The sequence below is a fragment of the Podarcis vaucheri genome (genome assembly GCF_965113315.1).
Source record: "Podarcis vaucheri genome assembly, chromosome: 8".
Taxonomy (NCBI): domain Eukaryota; kingdom Metazoa; phylum Chordata; class Lepidosauria; order Squamata; family Lacertidae; genus Podarcis; species Podarcis vaucheri.
This window is the reverse complement of record NC_138766.1, coordinates 2911255-2930038: the sequence shown is the minus strand read 5'-3', so window position 1 is coordinate 2930038 and position 18784 is coordinate 2911255. Positions and strand designations below refer to the sequence as shown.

Genomic DNA, 18784 nt, shown 5'->3' with positions numbered 1-18784 from the left:
CCAGCCTTCCCGCAGCCCTCACAGGTTGCCCGACGGCGTGGTTTTGTTACACAGCTGCCCTTGCGCTTCTTTTGTTTGCAGCGTTTCTTCCCTGCCTTTGCTAAGGCTCCCCATTTGTTGGCAACCAAGAGTCCAGGAGCCTCTTCAAGGCCTGGGGAGGAATTCAGCCTTCATTCCCCCAGGAGGCCGCGAGGGCCACCAAACTAATGGTTGTCGCGCCTCTGTCTGGAGAGGCAATGGAGTGCGCCTCTGGGGGTGAAGTCTAGCTGCTGCCTTAGCAGCCCCAAAGGGACCTCCCTGGGGAAGCAGCCTGGGCCGGGGGCCTGGAGGACAAGGCCCCCTCCTGATCTCACCGATGGGGCCAAAGGAAAGCAGAGCCAGACCTTGGACACCAGCCTGGCTGCAGGAGTTGCCGGAAGGAGGTGTGCAACCGTCTTAGGGACTCCGCTCCGGATTGTATGGGATTTACTCCTCAGCCTTTTATTCTCCCAGATATCCCACAAGGCAGCAGAGGTTTAGGATCAGGTTTCCTTCACCTACATGGGCTGATGAGCCCCTCTGCAGCACAGGCCGAAACAACCTTCTTGACCATTGGACCCGCTACTGTCTTATAGTCTTGAACTCCAGGGCCAGTCCAATAAAATTTCCTGCCTGAGGCTCAGAACAAGATGCCATCCCTATTTCACATTTAGTTAAATCTCGCTTCAGCACTGGTAGCAGCATACAGCACTCTCTGCCACAGACGCAAAGTCTGATCCTTACTTTCATTTGGACTTATCCAATGAGGCAGAGGGACTATGTGAGACATTTTCAGTACAAGCTGATAGGAATTGCTAAGACAGAAAACCACAAAATATTTCAGGACTTTAGTTGCAGAGTTTTGGTACTTTTGTCAATATGAAAAGGGAATCTGTGTTGAATTCAATTAATTATAGGTCTGGTTTCGGAAGGTTGTCCTGAAAAGATCCAAGTAGTTGGTGGGGGGAGTTGGAAGGAGGGAGAAGCAGAAAAAATATGCTGAGAATGTGACTGGGAGCAGAAAAAAATAATTTCAATCTACTTTTCATGAAACTGCTTGACGTCTAAGTACATAATGTTCTCGGACTCTTTGTACCCATTTTCTGTTCCAGAAACCTGACAGCTATAGTTAAAAATCTTCTTTGGCAATCATTCATAGCCGAGTAAGATTGTCTTTTAGACCATCTTTTAAAGTGTTTCTAGTGGGTGCTCCCCACTTAATGTGACTTCACGTATACCCACAGGGGTCCAGAATGTGACCCCTGCATAAATGGGGGGGGCATCTGTATAAACTACTCTTGCATATGGCTATCATATTCTTATTCAGCTCAGGGTGGCAATTTTCTAACCCTTCTGGCTTTGGAAAAGCAGGGCTTGGCTAAGACTAGAGTGTAGTGTAAAGCAAACAGATACCCATACTCTGCTTCCTTGTGGTGGAGTCTGCTACCAGAAATCTTCTATGGTACACCAACCACCTATGGACTGAGGCTTTTCAATGACTTGGCCCATCCCAAAATGTACCATAGATTCTGGCGTATTAGGTGACTGGGCATATTAGACGACCCCCCAAATTGGCTACGCTGGGCAGCTCTGCACTGGGAGAACGCCACTTGGCCCACTCCGCCCGCTGCTGCTGCTTCCGAAGCAGCAGGGGACAGGCTCTGTGCCAGGCGGCTTTCTCCTGGCGCGGAGCAAAGCCCGCTGCTGGCTGGTGCTGCTTCAGAGCCGCCGCAGCAGCAGTGGAAGGCAGGCTCCGCTCCGTGCCGCCCATATCCGGTGTATAATACGACCGACTTTTTAACCTTTTCCGGGGTTAAAAGGTCGTCTTATACGCCAGACTCTACGGTATACACCTGCCACGTAGGAAGCTGACACTGTGGGGTGCCTGAGCACTGTGTCTGACCCCTAGCTTCATTTCCATGTAGGACCCTGACACATACAATTCCCTCCCTGCCAACAATTGCCAATGCAACCACAGGCAAGTAACTCAGGACTTTTCATCCCAGAAGAAAACCTGGGTCATCCCAGATGGCTAAAAATAATAATGGGTGATTAATACTTCAAAATAACCCATGGACTTATCATAGGCCTCCTTGTGCATGTGTGTGAATAATCCTATTCCAGAAGGCTTCAACGTTCAATCCCCCAGTTGGTTTATGGTTTTGAAAACTGTCAAGCTTCCTTAATAATTGCAAATAGCATCCATTCACTGTGTAAGCTCATCAGCAACATAAAATAAAAACACCGGAAAAGTTTCCACCCCAACATCACTGACTGCCAAACAAGGAAGGTACTTCAGGCAAACTGTAACCACATCTAGAAGTTAGAAACAACCTCCTTGGTGAGCCAAACCACCCACCAAAAGAGCCTGCCTTGTCAAGACTACATTTCAATTTATTAGCCTTCATGCAGTCAACTACTGGCATGACATTGCTTCAGCTCTTTTACAGCCTTCCCCACATTAAATTGTAAAAAATGAGAAACAGAGCTGTGTGTAATCGGCACACTATATTTCCCCAGCTAACCTTACTCAGCAATTTTATGTTGAGATGTTAAAAACTGAACCCTGCAGCCTAACAACCACTGGCCTAATCAGTGGCCTCCAATCATTACCATTTGTAATGTACAATCTCTTGGTACACCAATAGCCTATCTATAAAGTTATGGTGTCACTAAAATTCTTCCAGCACCAAGCAATAACAAAGACCGCAAGTATCTGGCAAAAAAGAAAGCTTCTGGTTATCAGTGTATTGATAGACTCTTTTCCAGAACCATAAGCACTCTGTTTTGCTGCTCTTCCAAAACCCACATTTTTTTTTATTTCGAGTTCCTCCCAGTTACAATTCCACAAAGCCCACTTTAATACAATCCATGCTAAAATCCAAAAATTAGGGCGACAGTGTTATACAAGTCTAATGTACTAAAGGTACTAATGTACTTTCTGTACTAACACCACAAGGAAACGAGAGCAGTAGATTAAAAAGCTACAGATAATGTGAACAATTTAAGGTTTCTATTTCTACAGTATCTTTGTATAAGAGGAGCTGGGACCCAGCATAACTTAAGAAAAAGAACAATGAAACTTTTGAAAAAGTACTGACACCACAACACCTATTTATTGATGTAAATAAGTATATCAAACAGAAACTGCCTACGAGAAAACACTGGAATTGGGCTGATGGGACCACTGCAATTGAAACAGTTTAATTTTTTATTCTTCAGATTCACCAGGCTTGCGAATATCATCAATCTTCAGAATCATTCTAACCATTTGAGTAGCCAGAGAGATCTGCTGCTTCTTGCCAATCAAAGTTTCTATAACATGTTGTTCCTTCATATCTGCCAAGAGAAAGAAAATGTAAATGTACTGCATTCACTTAAATTATTTAACATTCCCAGCACAATACAAGAAGATAGAAAACAGATCTGTTCTATGCATCAGGAAGGAATAGATTTCTATGTATGTTCTTGTTACAACAATTCATTTTATTCAGTGGTAAGAGCAGTAACTAGCAGAACTAGAGTTGCCTACAGACTCCAGAAACATTTATCCAGCCTGTGCCTTAGGACCAATGGCTGGTACAATCAAGAGTTAGAAGGACCCAAAGGGAAGATCACATTGTATGGGATTATAAGAACCTGGAATAGGCCAAGAGCCCATCCTGGCTAGCTTCTGATTCTCAGGTGGCCAACCGGATGACTATAGAAAGCCCCCAAGCAGCACCTAAGAGCAAGAGCACTCTCCCCGTGTGCGATTTCCAACAGCTGGTGTTCAGAGACAAATGGCCTAAGGCACAGCCCAATTCTCCATGGAATCTCTCCTGGAATGTCAATGGCACAAAAGGGATGCCACTGTATTTCACTAAATCCAATTGAAGAGCCCATCTTTTGGAGTGGGTGGCAAGCTCAGAATATTAATGACATTCGGGTGTTTCTAAGAAATTACGTGCAGTAGAATAACCATCATTACATTCACTGACACTTATCTGAAAATAATGCTGGCACTTGTGGTCCTTACCATTTGTCCCTTTGCGTAAGCAGTCAATACCCAAAGCAGAGTTTTCTTCTTTCACTTGCCGAGCCCGCACTGCAGCCATTGTCTGTATAGGATTCATGCCACTATTCTCAGCAAGTGCCATTGGAATGGCTTCGAGGGCATCAGCAAAAGCCCTCATGGCATACTGCTCCAGTGATGGGCACTAGGAGAACAAGTAACACAGAATAAGAAGTCCCAAAACAGAGCCTGCTTTATGTTTTAATAACTGTTTACCTGAAAATATATACTGTTCTTTTTTTAAAAAAACAACCAAACAGAACACAGGCTGCACAAGACGTTTAGCTACAAGAACCTGCTTATGAGATGTGCCTTTCAATCTTAACTGCCTACTTTATTATATCTTTCTCCACTTAACAGGATTGTAGCTGTAACCATCTTTGCAGAGTGAGGAGTGACATCATACAGAGAATTATGTTTTTCCAGCTGACAAAATATAGCTTCCTTCCCTACCCTCAAAACCAAAGCTACTACATAAAAATCTAAACTTGATATTAATTATTATATTAAATATTAAGAAATATTAACTATTAATAAGTGGGGAATTCAGATGCTGAATGATACAGAATAAAAGCTTCAAGAGATTCTCTCACTTTTATAAACCTGAATTCTGGTGCATAAACCCGGTCACTATTACCCTGAATATGCTTGTATTTTTCATGTGACCATTACATATTTTTTTTTCATTTATTAAATTTATATTGACACTCCTCATCTATCACACCATTTTGGCTTTACCTCACCCAACATTTTTATTTCATCTATCCTAAAGTTTAACAGCATGAAGTAAGAGCAAAGTCTAAGGAAGTGATGCTTCAGTTCTGCATTCCACCCCAAAGAGGAACAACAGAAGCAGCAGTGCTCCCAGCAGCAGCGGCCATCAGCTATGCTGCTTATATATGAAGCCTTATAAGTCAGTTAGAAGGAGCAGCTAGGTAAACATGAACAGCTGCGCTGTTAGACGCTGTGATCAGAAAGACATGTATCTGAGCATAACCTGTTGAGCCCCGTTTTATATATTTTTACACTGTATCTTCACTTTATAGGAAACAGGACTGTGGTCTCTTTTTTTTTTGTTTATTGTTAGTGTTTTAGACTGTGTGCCTATTTGTCATTTTAGTGATCCAGTTTCCCTTTGCAACTGCTTTGGTACTCTGCCCCCCCCCCCCCCGCCGGATGCTTCTTCTCTCTTCCACCTCCATATTAGCTACATGGACAAAACAAACCACTCAAGACTCACATAGTGAATATAATGTCATGAGGCCATATAATGAATCATATTTGGCTGGGTGATTATGCCAATGAGGACAAGTGAGTTCAACTTATATGAGCAACTCAACAGTTCTGCAAGGAGTACAAATAATAATCCAAGGAGGTGTCTGTATACATGCAGGCTAACACCCCAGCCCAATAAATGTGGAAAACAGATAACTCTGCTAAAGACAAAACTAGTATAATTATACTTCAAGAACAGCTCCAAAAACAAAACAAAAGGAAGAAAGGAAAAGCAGCAACTCTCCTCCCCTTAAAAAAATGATGAAGTGGCCCTCCAGAAAGCATTCCCACTGCCCTCAAAATGCATCCAGTCTTTTTCCCAATCTGTCAGGTAGCTTAGGATGAGAGGGGAAATAATGGTCCAAGGCCATCCAATCAAATTCATGACTGAGATGGGATTTAAACTCATTTTTTTCTGGTTCAAGTCTGACACTCCAATATACTACAGTGACTGAATTTTAGAGATGGGCCTAGATGCCAATAATTTGAAGATTTCTTGTGTGGGAGCACACAAGCATCTATTTTTAGGTTTAAAGTGATACTACACATCTTAAGAATATTGCAGTTTTATCAGCCTGGGAACAATTCACCCTTATCAATCCATAAGCATAAAATTGCTTATGGATACTGAAGTGAATAGGGTGCTGCTATTTGCAGGTGCTTCACTAGAAACCACAAGTAGAAACAAAATTGGATCTGCAGTGCAGCAGTTCTACGAAAGCTTAATGTAAAGTTGGTCAGCATGGCATATCAACTAACTTCTTTTTTACCTTATCTGCTGTTTCACTAACAGCCAGTGCACAAGAGATCTCAGAAGCACCTCCGCCATAAACAATACGGTTGTCACGAACAAGATTCCTAATCACACATAATGCATCATGAAGGGATCGTTTGGCTTCTTCAATTATCTTCAATTAGACAAAGCAATTGCAGACACACAAGAAAGTTAAGGTTATAGCACTTTTCCAATAAACAGAAAATCCAACAAGCATACAAATTTTGAGCAGCAGATTCCACTAGCAATTATACTGCTGTCATTTGCCCAGTTTCACTCTTTTTAGTGGCTTAAAATTAAAAAGCACAGCTACCCAAAAATCCTATCAAAACAGGCTGCAATCCTATTTCCATTTATCGGTTGAGTAAACCCTACTGAATAGAATGAGACTTGCTTCTGAGTAGGACTGCTGTTCTAAAAACCCACACAACCCCTCCTCCAGCTACTTCTATCTGTATCAGAAGCGACAGCACACAAAAGGTATGAACTGCAGCCCTTTCCTGCCTCCCAAGAATTCCTTTTGGACAGCAGTTCTCCTGTCCAACTCAGGATGAGCAAACAACACTACTATTCAGTTTTGATGCTTCTACTGAAGGTCTACAAACTTAATTTCAAAGTGGCTAAATTAATTTGATAATCTAGTTTTAGAAGGTTCACTGGTTGAAGACAAAAAGTGGGATAAAAATTATGCTCACAACACAGTGAAACAAATAAAACTCTTTAATTTCAACATGATGTGCATGTGGGAGTAAAACATGTAAAGAGCAGTTACAGATAGGTAGCCGTGTTGGTCTGCCATAGTCAAAATAAAAAAAATCCTTCCAGTAGCACCTTAAAGACCAACTAAGTTAGTTCTTGGTATGAGCTTTCGTGTGCATGCACACTTCTTCAGATAGGTATCTGAAGAAGTGTGCATGCACAGGAAAGCTCATACCAAGAACTAACTTAGTTGGTCTTTAAGGTGCTACTGGAAGGAATTTTTTTATTTTGATGTAAAGAGCAGAACAGGTACATTCAAGCAGTAGAAAGGGCCGATGACATTAAAAAGGTAATCACAATGTTGAGGGTGTGCAGGAGGCTGCAGGGCAAAGGCAAGGATGGAAAAGTTCCCTTGAAAAAGTGAAAATCTGTTGTGCAAGCAGAACACAATGTTAATGCAACCTATTATGTTTAAACGAACCGTTAAGGTATCCAGAATTAAGAGCCAACTATCAACCCATAGTATATTAAAAGAAAGGGTGACCTCCTCATCTCTAATGCTCTGCCATGAACTTTCCTTGAACTTAAACTCTAAGGGGAAATGTCTGTGCGTCTTATGGAGCGAATGTGTGGTCCCTGGGGCTGGGGGGACCTGGGCTTCCCCTGCCAGCCCCGCCAAGCTCTGGGAGCAGCAGGAAGGCTGTGCACAGCCTTTCCGCTGCTCCCCGACCCGCTTTTTGGGGCTGGGGGAAAGCTGGGCTTCCCCCGCCAGCCCCGCCAAGCTCCTGAGCAGCTCTGGGGTAGCCCGCGAAGCCTCCGCAGGGCAGCGGGATGAAGGCTCCCCCCTGCCCTGCGGAGGCTTCGCGGGCTACCCTAGAAGCCAGAACAGCTAGAGAGAGAGTGCTGTGCAGCGCTCCCTTCTAGCTGTTTTAGCTTCTGCCTTAGCGGCACAAAGCCTCCACAGGGCAGTGGGGAGCTTTCATCCAGCTGCCCTGGGGAGGCTTCGCGGGAGGTGGGGGAAGGGACAGAGCGAGGCTCTCCCACTTCCCCCACCTTCCGCAAAAGCCCCCAAGAGCCGCATATTTTTTCCCTTGAATTCCCCCCCCCCAAAAAAAAGTAGGTGCGCCTTATGGAGCGAAAAATACGGTACTTTTCTTACATCACCTATTTCCAAGGTTAATAAGGGCATACTAATACATACAAATGATTACTACTTGTTCTTGTCACAACTTAGGAATTTCTATTAAGGCAGATCAAAGCAAAACAGTACAAAGATTTTAACAGGAAAAAACCAACTGCAGACACTATCTGATTAAATTAGCTCACTCACCATTTTATTTCCACCTCTAATGAAGATGGTCACAGCTCTGGAATTTTTGCATTGCTCAATTACAAGCATTTTGTCTTTTGTGGTTCCAAATGAGAGCTCTTTGACAATGCCAGCAAATCCTAGTTTTTCAGGTGTGAGCTCACAAAAACGAGGTACAATGCGGCCTCCAGTTGCAATGGCAATCAACTGAAAGCAATCAGAAAAGCTATGAGTGACAAACCTTGAAGTACACAGGAAAAATAAGGAGTAGCAAGTGACTCATACTTACTTCTATTTCAGGACCACCAACCCAGCGAACGGCAGGTAACTCATTCTGAAGCAGTAAGTGATTGGCCTCATCATCAAATCCCCACTGGCAAATAGCTAGGGTTGCACCAGTGTCTTTGATCTAAAATACATACATACATACATACATATTTATTCAGTGCTTTTTTCCAAGAAAATTAGTTGCTGGAACTCACCATGAAGTTGTTACACTAAGTAGCCGCATGAAGAGGGGCAGCCCTGAACAGATGCCAGTTACATTCACCACCCATGGAGGTGCTAAAAACTATGGCAAGCTGTCTCCCTAGCTGGTTTGGGGGTTGTGGTGCACATCAAATAAATGTGCCTTCATGCTAACATTCCTGCAACGGTAGAGGCCTGGCTCAAAAGCTTAAAGCCTACCGCTGCTACACAGGAGACGGATGGAAGAAAAGGAAACATGAATTGGCCCTGCGCCATAGTTTGACCAATCACAGCTAGGTGGAGTCATAGATCTCAAAAAAGTGCAGACTCACACATGCTGGTCAGCTTCCGTTTTGACTTGAAATGTTAGTTTTGAGCTTCTCAGAAGTACATAAAAGTAAGAAGTGGGCAGGGAAGCACTGGTTCACAATTTTATTCCCAGCTTTAGAAGCATTGAGTGGTATCCAACAAAGCAAAACTCAGAACAGACTCACTGAAAATCAAGAGACTTAGTCATGAATAGTGAATACAGTACACTGGATTCCAACTCTGAGTGCAACTTACATCAGCCTCACTTCTAAATCCTAATCAAGTGCATATCCACTTCAAAGCTACTCCAAGACCATTCTCTGACATCATTAAACTTCTGATTTTATGCAAGATCACCTTGCTGTAAATAGGAAATTCAGAAATGTTGTTCAATTTCCTTTTAGTATTGCAAGAAGTATAATCTGGGCTAAGTGCATACAGAAATTCTGCAGAAGCGCATTTCCACACACACCTCTCTTTAAACGTTAAACTATGCTTAGAAGTCTGGAAGACAAATTTCACAAGCCACAGAGGTGGATAAATAAGCTATCTAGTGGCAGGGGGACAAAGTTTCAGTGCCATGCACAGCACCTTCCCCTACCCATGATTAGGAATACCAGAATTATGCAAAAACTGTTTTTATATATGGGTTATATTATCTGGCTTCCCTTGATAAAGAATTTGAATAACCTGCATGTGGAATATAAACTTTAGGAGTGGAATATATACAACACTGGTGCTGGAGGAGACTCTGGAGAGTCCCATGGACTGCAAGAAGATCAAACCTATCCATTCTTAGGAAATCAGCCCTGAGTGCTCACTGGAAGGACAGATCCTGAAGCTGAGGCTCCAAGACTTTGGCCACCTCATGAGAAGAGAAGACTCCCTGGAAAAGACCCTGATGCTGGGAAAGATGGAGGGCACAAGGAGAAGGGGACGGCAGAGGACGAGATTGGTTGGACAGTGTTCTTGAAGCTTCCAGCATGAGTTTGACCAAACTGCGGGAGGCAGTGGAAGACGTGCTCTGGTCCATGGGGTCATGAAGAGTCGGACACGACTAAACGACAGCAACATATACAACACTGAATACAATGGTGACTTTCAGTACTATTTGGCAAGAGTGTTAATTGTCAAATGCAAGTGAAGATTTTTATGACACTTTCCAAAAGCCTTTTAGCATATTAAAACAAATAAGTATCATTCTAACCTGTTTCACCATCTCATCAAACTTCTCCTTCTCGTACTGCTGCAATGCCCTATAGTCTTCCACAGATGTTACATCAAGCTTATGCTTAGTTTTTGGCTTAGGTGGCTCAAATGGGCAAGTCAGTATTGCAATTTTAACATCTTTAAGTTCCTGGGAAAATAAGGGCTAGAGTTAAAGTGGGCAATAAACTTTCAAGTTTTAATGATTAAAAATTAATGGTTTCCTCAAGAACAAACCACCCCAGATAATAATGATAATACAATGGTACCTCTGGTTACAAACTTAATTTGTTCCGGAGGTCCGTTCTTAACCTGAAACCGTTCCTAACCTGAAGTAGTACTTTAGCTAATGGGGCCTGCTGCCACACGATTTCTATTCCCATCCTGAGGTAAAGTTCTTAACCCTAGGTACTACTTCCAGGTTAGCAGAGTCTGTAACCCGAAGTGTGTGTAACCCAAAGTACCACTGTAATAATACATTTTGAGTTGATTTAAAAAAAACAGCTGGACTTAAGCAGCAATAAGAAAACTCAAGGTTTACAAAGAAAAAATGCCATTACCAAATCAACAAGGTCACTCACTTTAGGCATCTGTGGGTGGCTGAAGTCTTTATCTACTATCACACCTTTTACTAGTTGGGTGTCCTCCAGTCTACCACCGACCTTGCCCTGGACTTTTATCAGCTCAAAATCAACATCTCTGCGCTCCATATCTGCCACAGTTAGCACTGCATTTACTGCTATTTCTGCCATTTGTCTGTGGCAACGATTAATTCTAAAAATGAAAGGAAGATTCATTATAAAATATTCAGGTAATTAAAAAAAATAAAAATCAACCATTGTAGACCCGAATAGCTTACTGAAGATTTTGGAGAACTCACAGAATAAATATGAATCTTTAAACTATGTTGACACAAGCTCACTTTAAACTTATGATCAAACTGCATATTATGTTAAGCACTTTTCCTCAACGCCACTTTTATTTTGAAGAAAAATAACTTATCAGCAGAAATCAGTGAGAAGAGAAAATCAAACTGTAAAGGAGGAGTGAAGAACCTCAGGTCTGCAAGGTCTTTTTGAGCTAACCACAGCCACCTTTCCATGGCCTCATGTTGTATGATGTCAGACATAGGAAACACCAAGACACCACTGAAAACTTCAAGCTGCAAGTAAAGGATGAAGAATCAGAAGCGCACTCTAAGCGTGTTTCTGATTCTTTCCTTGCAGCCATGTCTTGACTCTGAATTAAAGTTGGGGCTGCAAAGGAACAATTTTCTTTTGCAAGTCTGGCTGAACTTTGTGACCTAACATCAGGTGGGTGTCTAACCTGTCAATGAAGCCATGCCTGACCTAGAGAAATTGCAAGCAGCTGTCTCTGCTTCCTCACTCTTTTCTTTGGGTGACACAACATAGGTGGTTCATCATGGAGGCAGTTACTTCATCTTCTCACTTGTTTACCTTTGTTCTCCCTCTGCATGGAACTCTGGTGGAGAGTGGGCCTGATGAGCCCAAAGCTACCCAATACACCACACAGTAAAAGGACAAAAAAGCAGGTAAGAAGAAGAGCTTGGATTTGATATCCATCCGCTTTATCACTACCCTAAGGAGTCTCAAAGCGGCTAACAATCTCCTTTACCTTCCTCCCCCACAACAAACACTCTGTGAGGTGAGTGGGGCTGAGAGACTTCAGAGAAGTGTGACTAGCCCAAGGTCACCCAGCAGCTGCATGTGGAAGAGCAGGGATGCGAAGCTGGTTCACCAGATTACGAGTCCACCGCTCTGGCAGCTGCTCTTCCAAAAAGCAGTAACTACCTACTTTTGCTCACCAAAACAACGAGCACACAAGCAGGTGTAGCCTACCAGATGAAAAGAGCAAATGAGTGATCAGAAGCAGCAGCAACCATCACTTTCCCAGTCCTTGCTGTTGCAAGAAAGCAGCAAGAACAGCTGCTGCTCCTTCTCACCCACCCTCTTCTATCAATGGGTAGCATTCAGTGGAGGCTTGGGTTCAATTGTCACCACCTGTAGAACACTGGTGAGTGAATTAAGTAACTGCTCCTTCCTTGATTAATCTGGTGCACCACAACGTCCAGAGAGAAGAGTAAGTGAGCAAACACATTTCTCTTAAGGAAGGGTGAGCAAACGCAGATAGGTGTGGGGGGTGCTGTGTTCATTCTTGTGCCTCCTTTGGCTCCTCTCAAAGGTGGCAGGGCAGAGGCAGCCTGGGGCATTCCTGCTTCTGTGGCAGTTCCCTGTTTGATCATCTTTCCTCACTAGCAATAGTTGAAAATCAGCAGGTTTTCCTTCAAAACAAGGCTCAGTGTTAAGCACATGGGGCAATAGCCAATGCTAATTATACTCAATAGACCCAATGAAGCATTGTACTTAAATCATTCAAGTCCGTTGATTACAATGAATCTATTCTGTATAATGTAATTGGGCTGAATATTACCCTTTGCTTTAAAAAAACACACCATGTGCTCAATGTAATGCATAATTCAACTCTCAGTAACCATAAGCTCAAACAGAAATTTGCCTGCAGAATTACAATACCTAGGAGTATTATTTTTTTAAAAAAAGAAGTAGTGTGTACTTACACTTTAGAGCCCAGAGTAGTCTTTGCTGTCTGAATGAGAGGCTCTAGGTTTTCTGGGTCAACAGGAAAACTGTCACTGATCTTGTCCAAGTTCTCAATAGCAATGCGAGCAGCTTGTTCATACCCATCTGCTATTCTGATAGGATGAATACCACGATCCAACAAGTGCTCTGCCTGTTCCAATAGAGCACCTGCAAGAACTGCAGAAGCAAAGTTGTAACAAAAACGTTTTACCTCTTTAATAGACAGTTTTACCTCTCTGTTATTATTTATTAAATTTCTATACTGCCCTTCATCCGAAGATCGAAAGGTGGTTTACAATATAAAACCACAAAACTACATACCATAATAAGAAACAAATAATACCCTCACTGCAGTTTAAAAGCCAATACAGTGGTACCTCAGGTTAAGTACTTAATTCGTTCCGGAGGTCCGTTCTTAACCTGAAACTGTTCTTAACCTTAAAGCACCACTTTAGCTAATGGAGCCTCCTGCTGCCGCTGTGCCGCCGGAGCACAATTTCTGTTCTTATCCTGAAGCAAAGTTCTTAACCTGAAGCATTATTTCTGGGTTAGCGGAGTCTGTAACCTGAAGCGTATGTAACCTGAAGCGTATGTAACCCGAGGTATCACTGTACATGGTTTAATTAGCCAAAAGCTTGTGAGGTGAGGAATGTTTTTCCTGGCACCTAAAGATAAGTTCCTGAAACAGACAGCTGTGTGCAAGCAAGTCCACGAATATTTTTATTAATCTACCTGCCAACACACACCAATTAGAATATTTTGAAGCATACCAACTAATTGAAAAACCTAAATCTTCCAGTTTTACAAGAACTTGATATTGAACAATAACTTGGAAATCATTTTACCAGCTACAATCAGATGATCAGGTAAATAGGTATTTATAGGGTTTTGAAGCCAAATAGGGTGGAAGGACTAAAGATGTCCAATTCAAAGTAATAGTTGCCCTAGTCTCATAATTTCCAAAAACCATTTTTAATGAGATATTTAATGAAATATTATATAGAATGGGGATTAGGATTTTCAAAGAGTGGCAAAGAACGATTTCAAGATATATTTGGCAGGGCAAAAAGCCGAGAATTCAATTTAAGTTATTAACAGATGCGAAAGAAAGAGGAGGCTTTGCCCTGCCAGACTTGAAATTATATTACGAGGCATCATGTCTTTGCTGGTTGAAAGAATGGATAAAATTAGAAAATAAGGAATTATTAGACTTAGAGGGGTTTGATAACAGATTTGGATGGCATGCATACTTATGGTGTGAGAAGAAGAAAATTCATAAAGGTTTTGAGAACCACATCTTCCGAGGTCCTTTAATTGAAGTTTGGGATAGGTATAAAAACCTATTAGAATCTAGAGTACCACACTGGTTATCCCCATTAGAAGTTATGAGTGTAAAGAAAATTAACATGAGAGGCAGTTGGATCACATATGGTCAATTGATATTTAAAGGAGGAAAATGGAAAATGAAACCATATGAACAAGTTAAAGAACGTGTATATGATTGGTTGCATTACTTTCAAATAAATGAAATGTTTAGGAAAGACATTAAAGAATGTGGTTATGCAGATAAAGATTCAAAATTTCAGACAGAAATAATAAATAATGATTTTAAAATTTTATCAAAAATGTATAAGTTGTTGTTAGAATGGAATTTGAAGGATGAGGAAGTTAAATCGGTAATGATACATTGGGCCAGAGACTTTGGTTACAACATACAATTTGAAGACTGGGAAAGGATATGGAAAGAGAATTTAAAATTTACAGCGTGTATGACGTTAAAAGAAAATGTTATGAAAATGGTATATAGATGGTATATAACACAAGTAAAACTAGCGAAAATGTTTAAGGCATGTAATAAGTGTTGGAAATGTAAAGATAAAGAAGGTTCTTTTTATCATATGTGGTGGGAATGTAAGAAAGTGAAAGGCTTCTGGGAAATGATATATAATGAATTGAAGAAGATACTAAAATACACATTTGTAAAGAAACCACAGGTCTTTCTGTTAGGGATTTTAGGAAATGAGATAAAGAGAAAAGACTGTAAATTTTTTCAATATGCAGTTACAGCAGCAAGAGTGTTACTGGCTCAGAAATGGAAACAACAAGAAATACCGACGATTGAAGAATGGAGAATGAAGCTGTTACTGAGTTGGGTAAATTGACTGGGAAGATTAAATATCTACGAGACCAAAAGTTCATCGAGGACTGGGGGAAATTTGTGGAATATCTGAGAAGTATAAGTGAGGGGCAGATAACGCTAGAGGGATTTAAAGAAGCACTGTGAAATCTGAGAAGTATTGTTAAAAGGGATTAGAATGGGAAAGGATTAAATAATGACAATACAAACTTAAGGAATGCATAATTTAAATTTGACTATGGACGATTTACGGAGAAGCTGAAGGAAGTCCAGAAAAGAAATATTTTGTGAAAAATTGGATGTCAAATTATTGTGCGTTTTTGTTGTAAATTAATAAAAATTATTTTTAAAAAGAGGTATTATATAGAATGTGAAACGTAATATCCAATATCATAGCAAGAGTAAAATATAAAATCAAGGCAGTGTGTCAATATAACACAAATCTATCCCATACATAAAATAAACAACTTAAAATATAGCTTTATAAAGCATTATTCCATCAGAAAATAAGCTCCATCCTACGGAAACAAACTGCTTCCGCTGATACAATTCTGCAAGCGGAGGACTGGCCTGCGCTGCCAATGTGAAGATTTAGATGCTTACATGTTTTCATTTTGAAAATTTGGGAAAAGATCATTGGTCATGGAACACAAAATGTTTGTGTTACTGAGATTAGACCTACTGAAATGAATGGATTTAAGTTTATCGATTTGTATGGGTCTACAGTGGTACCTTGAGTTAAGAACTTAATTTGTTCTGGAGGTCCGTTCTTAATCTGAAACTGTTCTTAACCTGAAGCACCATTTTCGCTAATGGAGCCTCCTGATGCTGCCACGCCACTCCTGCACGATTCCTGTTCTCACCCTGAAGCAAAGTTCTTAACCTGAGGTACTATTTCTGGGTTAGCGGAGTCTGTAACCTGAAGCATCCGTAACCTGAAGCGTCTGTAACCCGAGGTACCACTGTATTTCAAGTATGACAAAGTTGGACATCACCCAGTGCCAGTTCTGTTTTATAGAACATAAAGGTAAAGGGACCCCTGACCATTAGGTCCAGTCGTGGCGACTCTGGGGTTGCGGCGCTCATCTCACTTTATTGGCCAAGGGAGCTGGCGTGCAGCTTCCCGGTCATGCGGCCAGCATGACTAAGCCGCTTCTGGTGAACCAGAGCAGCACGGAAATGCTGTTTAGCTTCTGCCAGAGCAGTACCTATTATCTACTTGCACTTTGACGTGCTTTCGAACTGCTAGGTTGGCAGGAGCAGGGACTGAGCAACGGGAGCTCACCCCATCACGGTGATTCGAACCACCAACCTTCTGATCGGCAAGTCCTAGGCTCTGTGGTTTAACCCACAGCGCCACCCGCGTCCCTTTATAGAACATACTGGACATTAAATAAAACTCATTTTATTTCAAAGTATCCTCTTTCATTCAGGTAGGTAGCTGTGCTGGTCTGACGCAGTCAAAATACATTAAAAAATTGTCCAGTAGCACCTTAGAGACTAACTAAGTTTGTTCTTGGTATAAGCTTTTGTGTGCATGCACACTTCTTCAGATACACTGAAACAAAAGTTATATATAGTGGGGGGGGGGTTTTCTCAGGAGGGTAGTAGGAGATGGGTGATTGACTCAATGGGTATGAAACTTAGTTGGTCTCTAAGGTGCTACTGGACATTTTATATATCTATCTATATATCCTCTTATCATGTTAACCTCTTAATTTCATGTACTTATCAAGTTTCATCATGAGCAGAGATGATAAAACCACTTTTACCACCTCAAATACTAGTGTGGATAAAAACGGAGTACCACAATTTAAGACCCATCATGCAATTTTACAAACACTGGGAGGAATCCCTATTGAATACACATTCTCTAGTAAATGTGCAAAAGTATTTAGTTTAAAGAAACTGGTCCAAGTGCACAATCCATGCAGTTACAGCAAATAATGCCACTTTATGCTACTCAACAGGGTTAAAGTTTTATGCACTGGCAACTGATCAACTGCTATAAGTTGTAGCTTTGACTCCTTTATAAACAAAAACACAATGTGGCAATGTGTATAATTAAATACAGTGGTACCTTGGTTTTCGAACATAATCCATTCTGGAAGACCGTTCCAAGTTCTGAAATGTTCGAAAACCGAAAACTCAATAGCCGACAGCTAGGCCTTTTGCTAGGATTTTGCACTCAGTGAAAGCCGCATGGAATGTTCGACTTCCGAGGAGTGTTCAAAAACCGAGGTACCAGTTACATATGATACTTAGTCATTACTGTCAAACTTAGCATTTTTTATGAGGAACTTGAAATCACTTTTAAAGTTACAAAATTTCAACACATAAGATTCAGTAATCTTACCAACAACACCTGTGGTCCCATCCCCAATCTCATCATCCTGAGATTTCGCCAGCTCAACCATAAGTTTAGCAATTTGATGGTCGACATCCATCATATTCAAGATGGTGGCACCATCGTTTGTCACAGTCACATCACCATCCTTGTCAACCATCATTTTATCAAGGCCTACAACAAACATTGAAACAAAATGCCAGTATGAATAGAAAAGCATTTTAACACAGAAGATTTAAAGGTTTATAACATAATTATACTTACCATTGGGCCCAAGCGAAGATCTTAGAGTATTGGCTACTGCCTTAGCTGCCAATATGTGAGACTATAAAACACAAGTACAGAACCAGTATTACAAAATCTTGCAAGAACAGAGATTGAGACAGTGCTGCCTCTTTTTAATTTTTATTTTTTTATATTTCATTAGCTAAATGGAATAGACATATAACATAAGGGTCACCAAGAAATGTAACAATTCATATAATTCTTTCTGTAATTGAATCTGTACATACAGATGAATTATACAACCTGAATGACTGCATCATTTTCGTGTCTCTAAGAACATGGAGAGTATTTGCTAGGCAGGGTGTTAGCTCCTTTCCTTTCAAAATGAAATGAGCTCTCTCGTTCAACCCCCCCCCCCAAAAAAAAGCTTTCAAACGGTTAGTGCAGTGTGACGACATTCCTGTCCCTCTGGATCGTCAAGGATCCCGATCAATTCTGTCAAACGCTCCAAAGAGAGACGAAAACAGAAAGGGACGGGAAGGGGAAAATAAGGTGTAGAACATGGCTAGGCAACCCAAGGCCCGGGGGCCAGATCCGGCCCAATCGCCTTCTCAATCTGGCCCATGGACTGTCGGGGAATCAGCGTGTTTGTACATGAGCAGAATGTGTCCTTTTATTTAAAATGCATCTCTGGGTCATAGGAATGCAGTCCGGCCCCCCACAAGGCCTGAGGGACGGTGGACCGGCCCGGCGGAAAACGTCTGCTGACCCCTGGTGCAGAAGGAGGGCCGGGGGAAATAAAACAAGGCGGCCTGCAGGGAGAAGGGGCGGCAGTTGGGGGAGGGGACGAACTCCCGAAGGGGGGCTGAGGGGGGCACGAGCACGCGCCACAGGGAGGGGGGTCGGAGCGAGGCGGCGGCTCCGAGATGCCCCACCAAGGAGCAGCGCGAGCCCAGCGCGCCGCCCTGAGCCCGCCCGGGGAGAGAGGCGGGGAACGGCGGCGTGAGGCGGCCCTTGCAGGACCAGGATCCGAGCGCCGGCCGGCCTCCCCGCCCGCCCTCCCGCCTGCCGCGTACCTTGAGGGCCTCTATGCCGGTGGAGCGGCTTTTCCGCTCCTGGTCCTTGAGGATGAGGAAGGGCCGCCCGTACTCGTCGAACGCCAGCGTCCCCATGGCCGACATGGCGGCGGCAGGCAGAGAAAGGGATGGAGGCCTCGGAGCGGCCGCGTGAGGGAAAGGCCAACTCCCGCTGCCGCTCCCGTCTCGCGAGAACCTCCCGACCGGCACCTCGCTCAAACGGTTCTGGAAGCGTCTGGGTAGAGGCGCGAGCGCGCATGCGCCCCGG

The 18784-nt window shown here is 42.4% G+C and overlaps 1 protein-coding gene across 1 annotated transcript; it reads right to left on the bottom strand.

The window, feature by feature from the left end:
• Positions 1–3101: 3101 nt before the first annotated feature.
• CCT5 (chaperonin containing TCP1 subunit 5) lies at positions 3102–18729 on the bottom strand. The gene is made up of 11 exons (XM_082234446.1): positions 18517–18729; positions 17480–17540; positions 17225–17389; positions 12710–12908; positions 10695–10887; positions 10115–10264; positions 8420–8539; positions 8152–8337; positions 6118–6255; positions 4037–4217; positions 3102–3357 (listed from the first exon to the last, which is right to left on the bottom strand). The coding sequence occupies exons 1-11, from the start codon at positions 18619–18621 to the stop codon at positions 3230–3232; spliced, it is 1626 nt and encodes a 541-aa protein (XP_082090572.1). The 5' UTR covers positions 18622–18729; the 3' UTR covers positions 3102–3229.
• Positions 18730–18784: the final 55 nt, after the last annotated feature.

Coding starts and splice junctions, on each gene's coding strand:
- CCT5 (XM_082234446.1), bottom strand. CDS start 18,621: ATGTCGGCCATGGGGACGCTGGCGTTCGACGAGTACGGGCGGCCCTTC. Junction 8,540..10,114: donor TTGATGAGATGGTGAAACAG/GTTAGAATGATA, acceptor TATGTATTTTAG/ATCAAAGACACTGGTGCAAC. Junction 6,256..8,151: donor TTAGAGGTGGAAATAAAATG/GTGAGTGAGCTA, acceptor GTCTAATTGAAG/ATAATTGAAGAAGCCAAACG.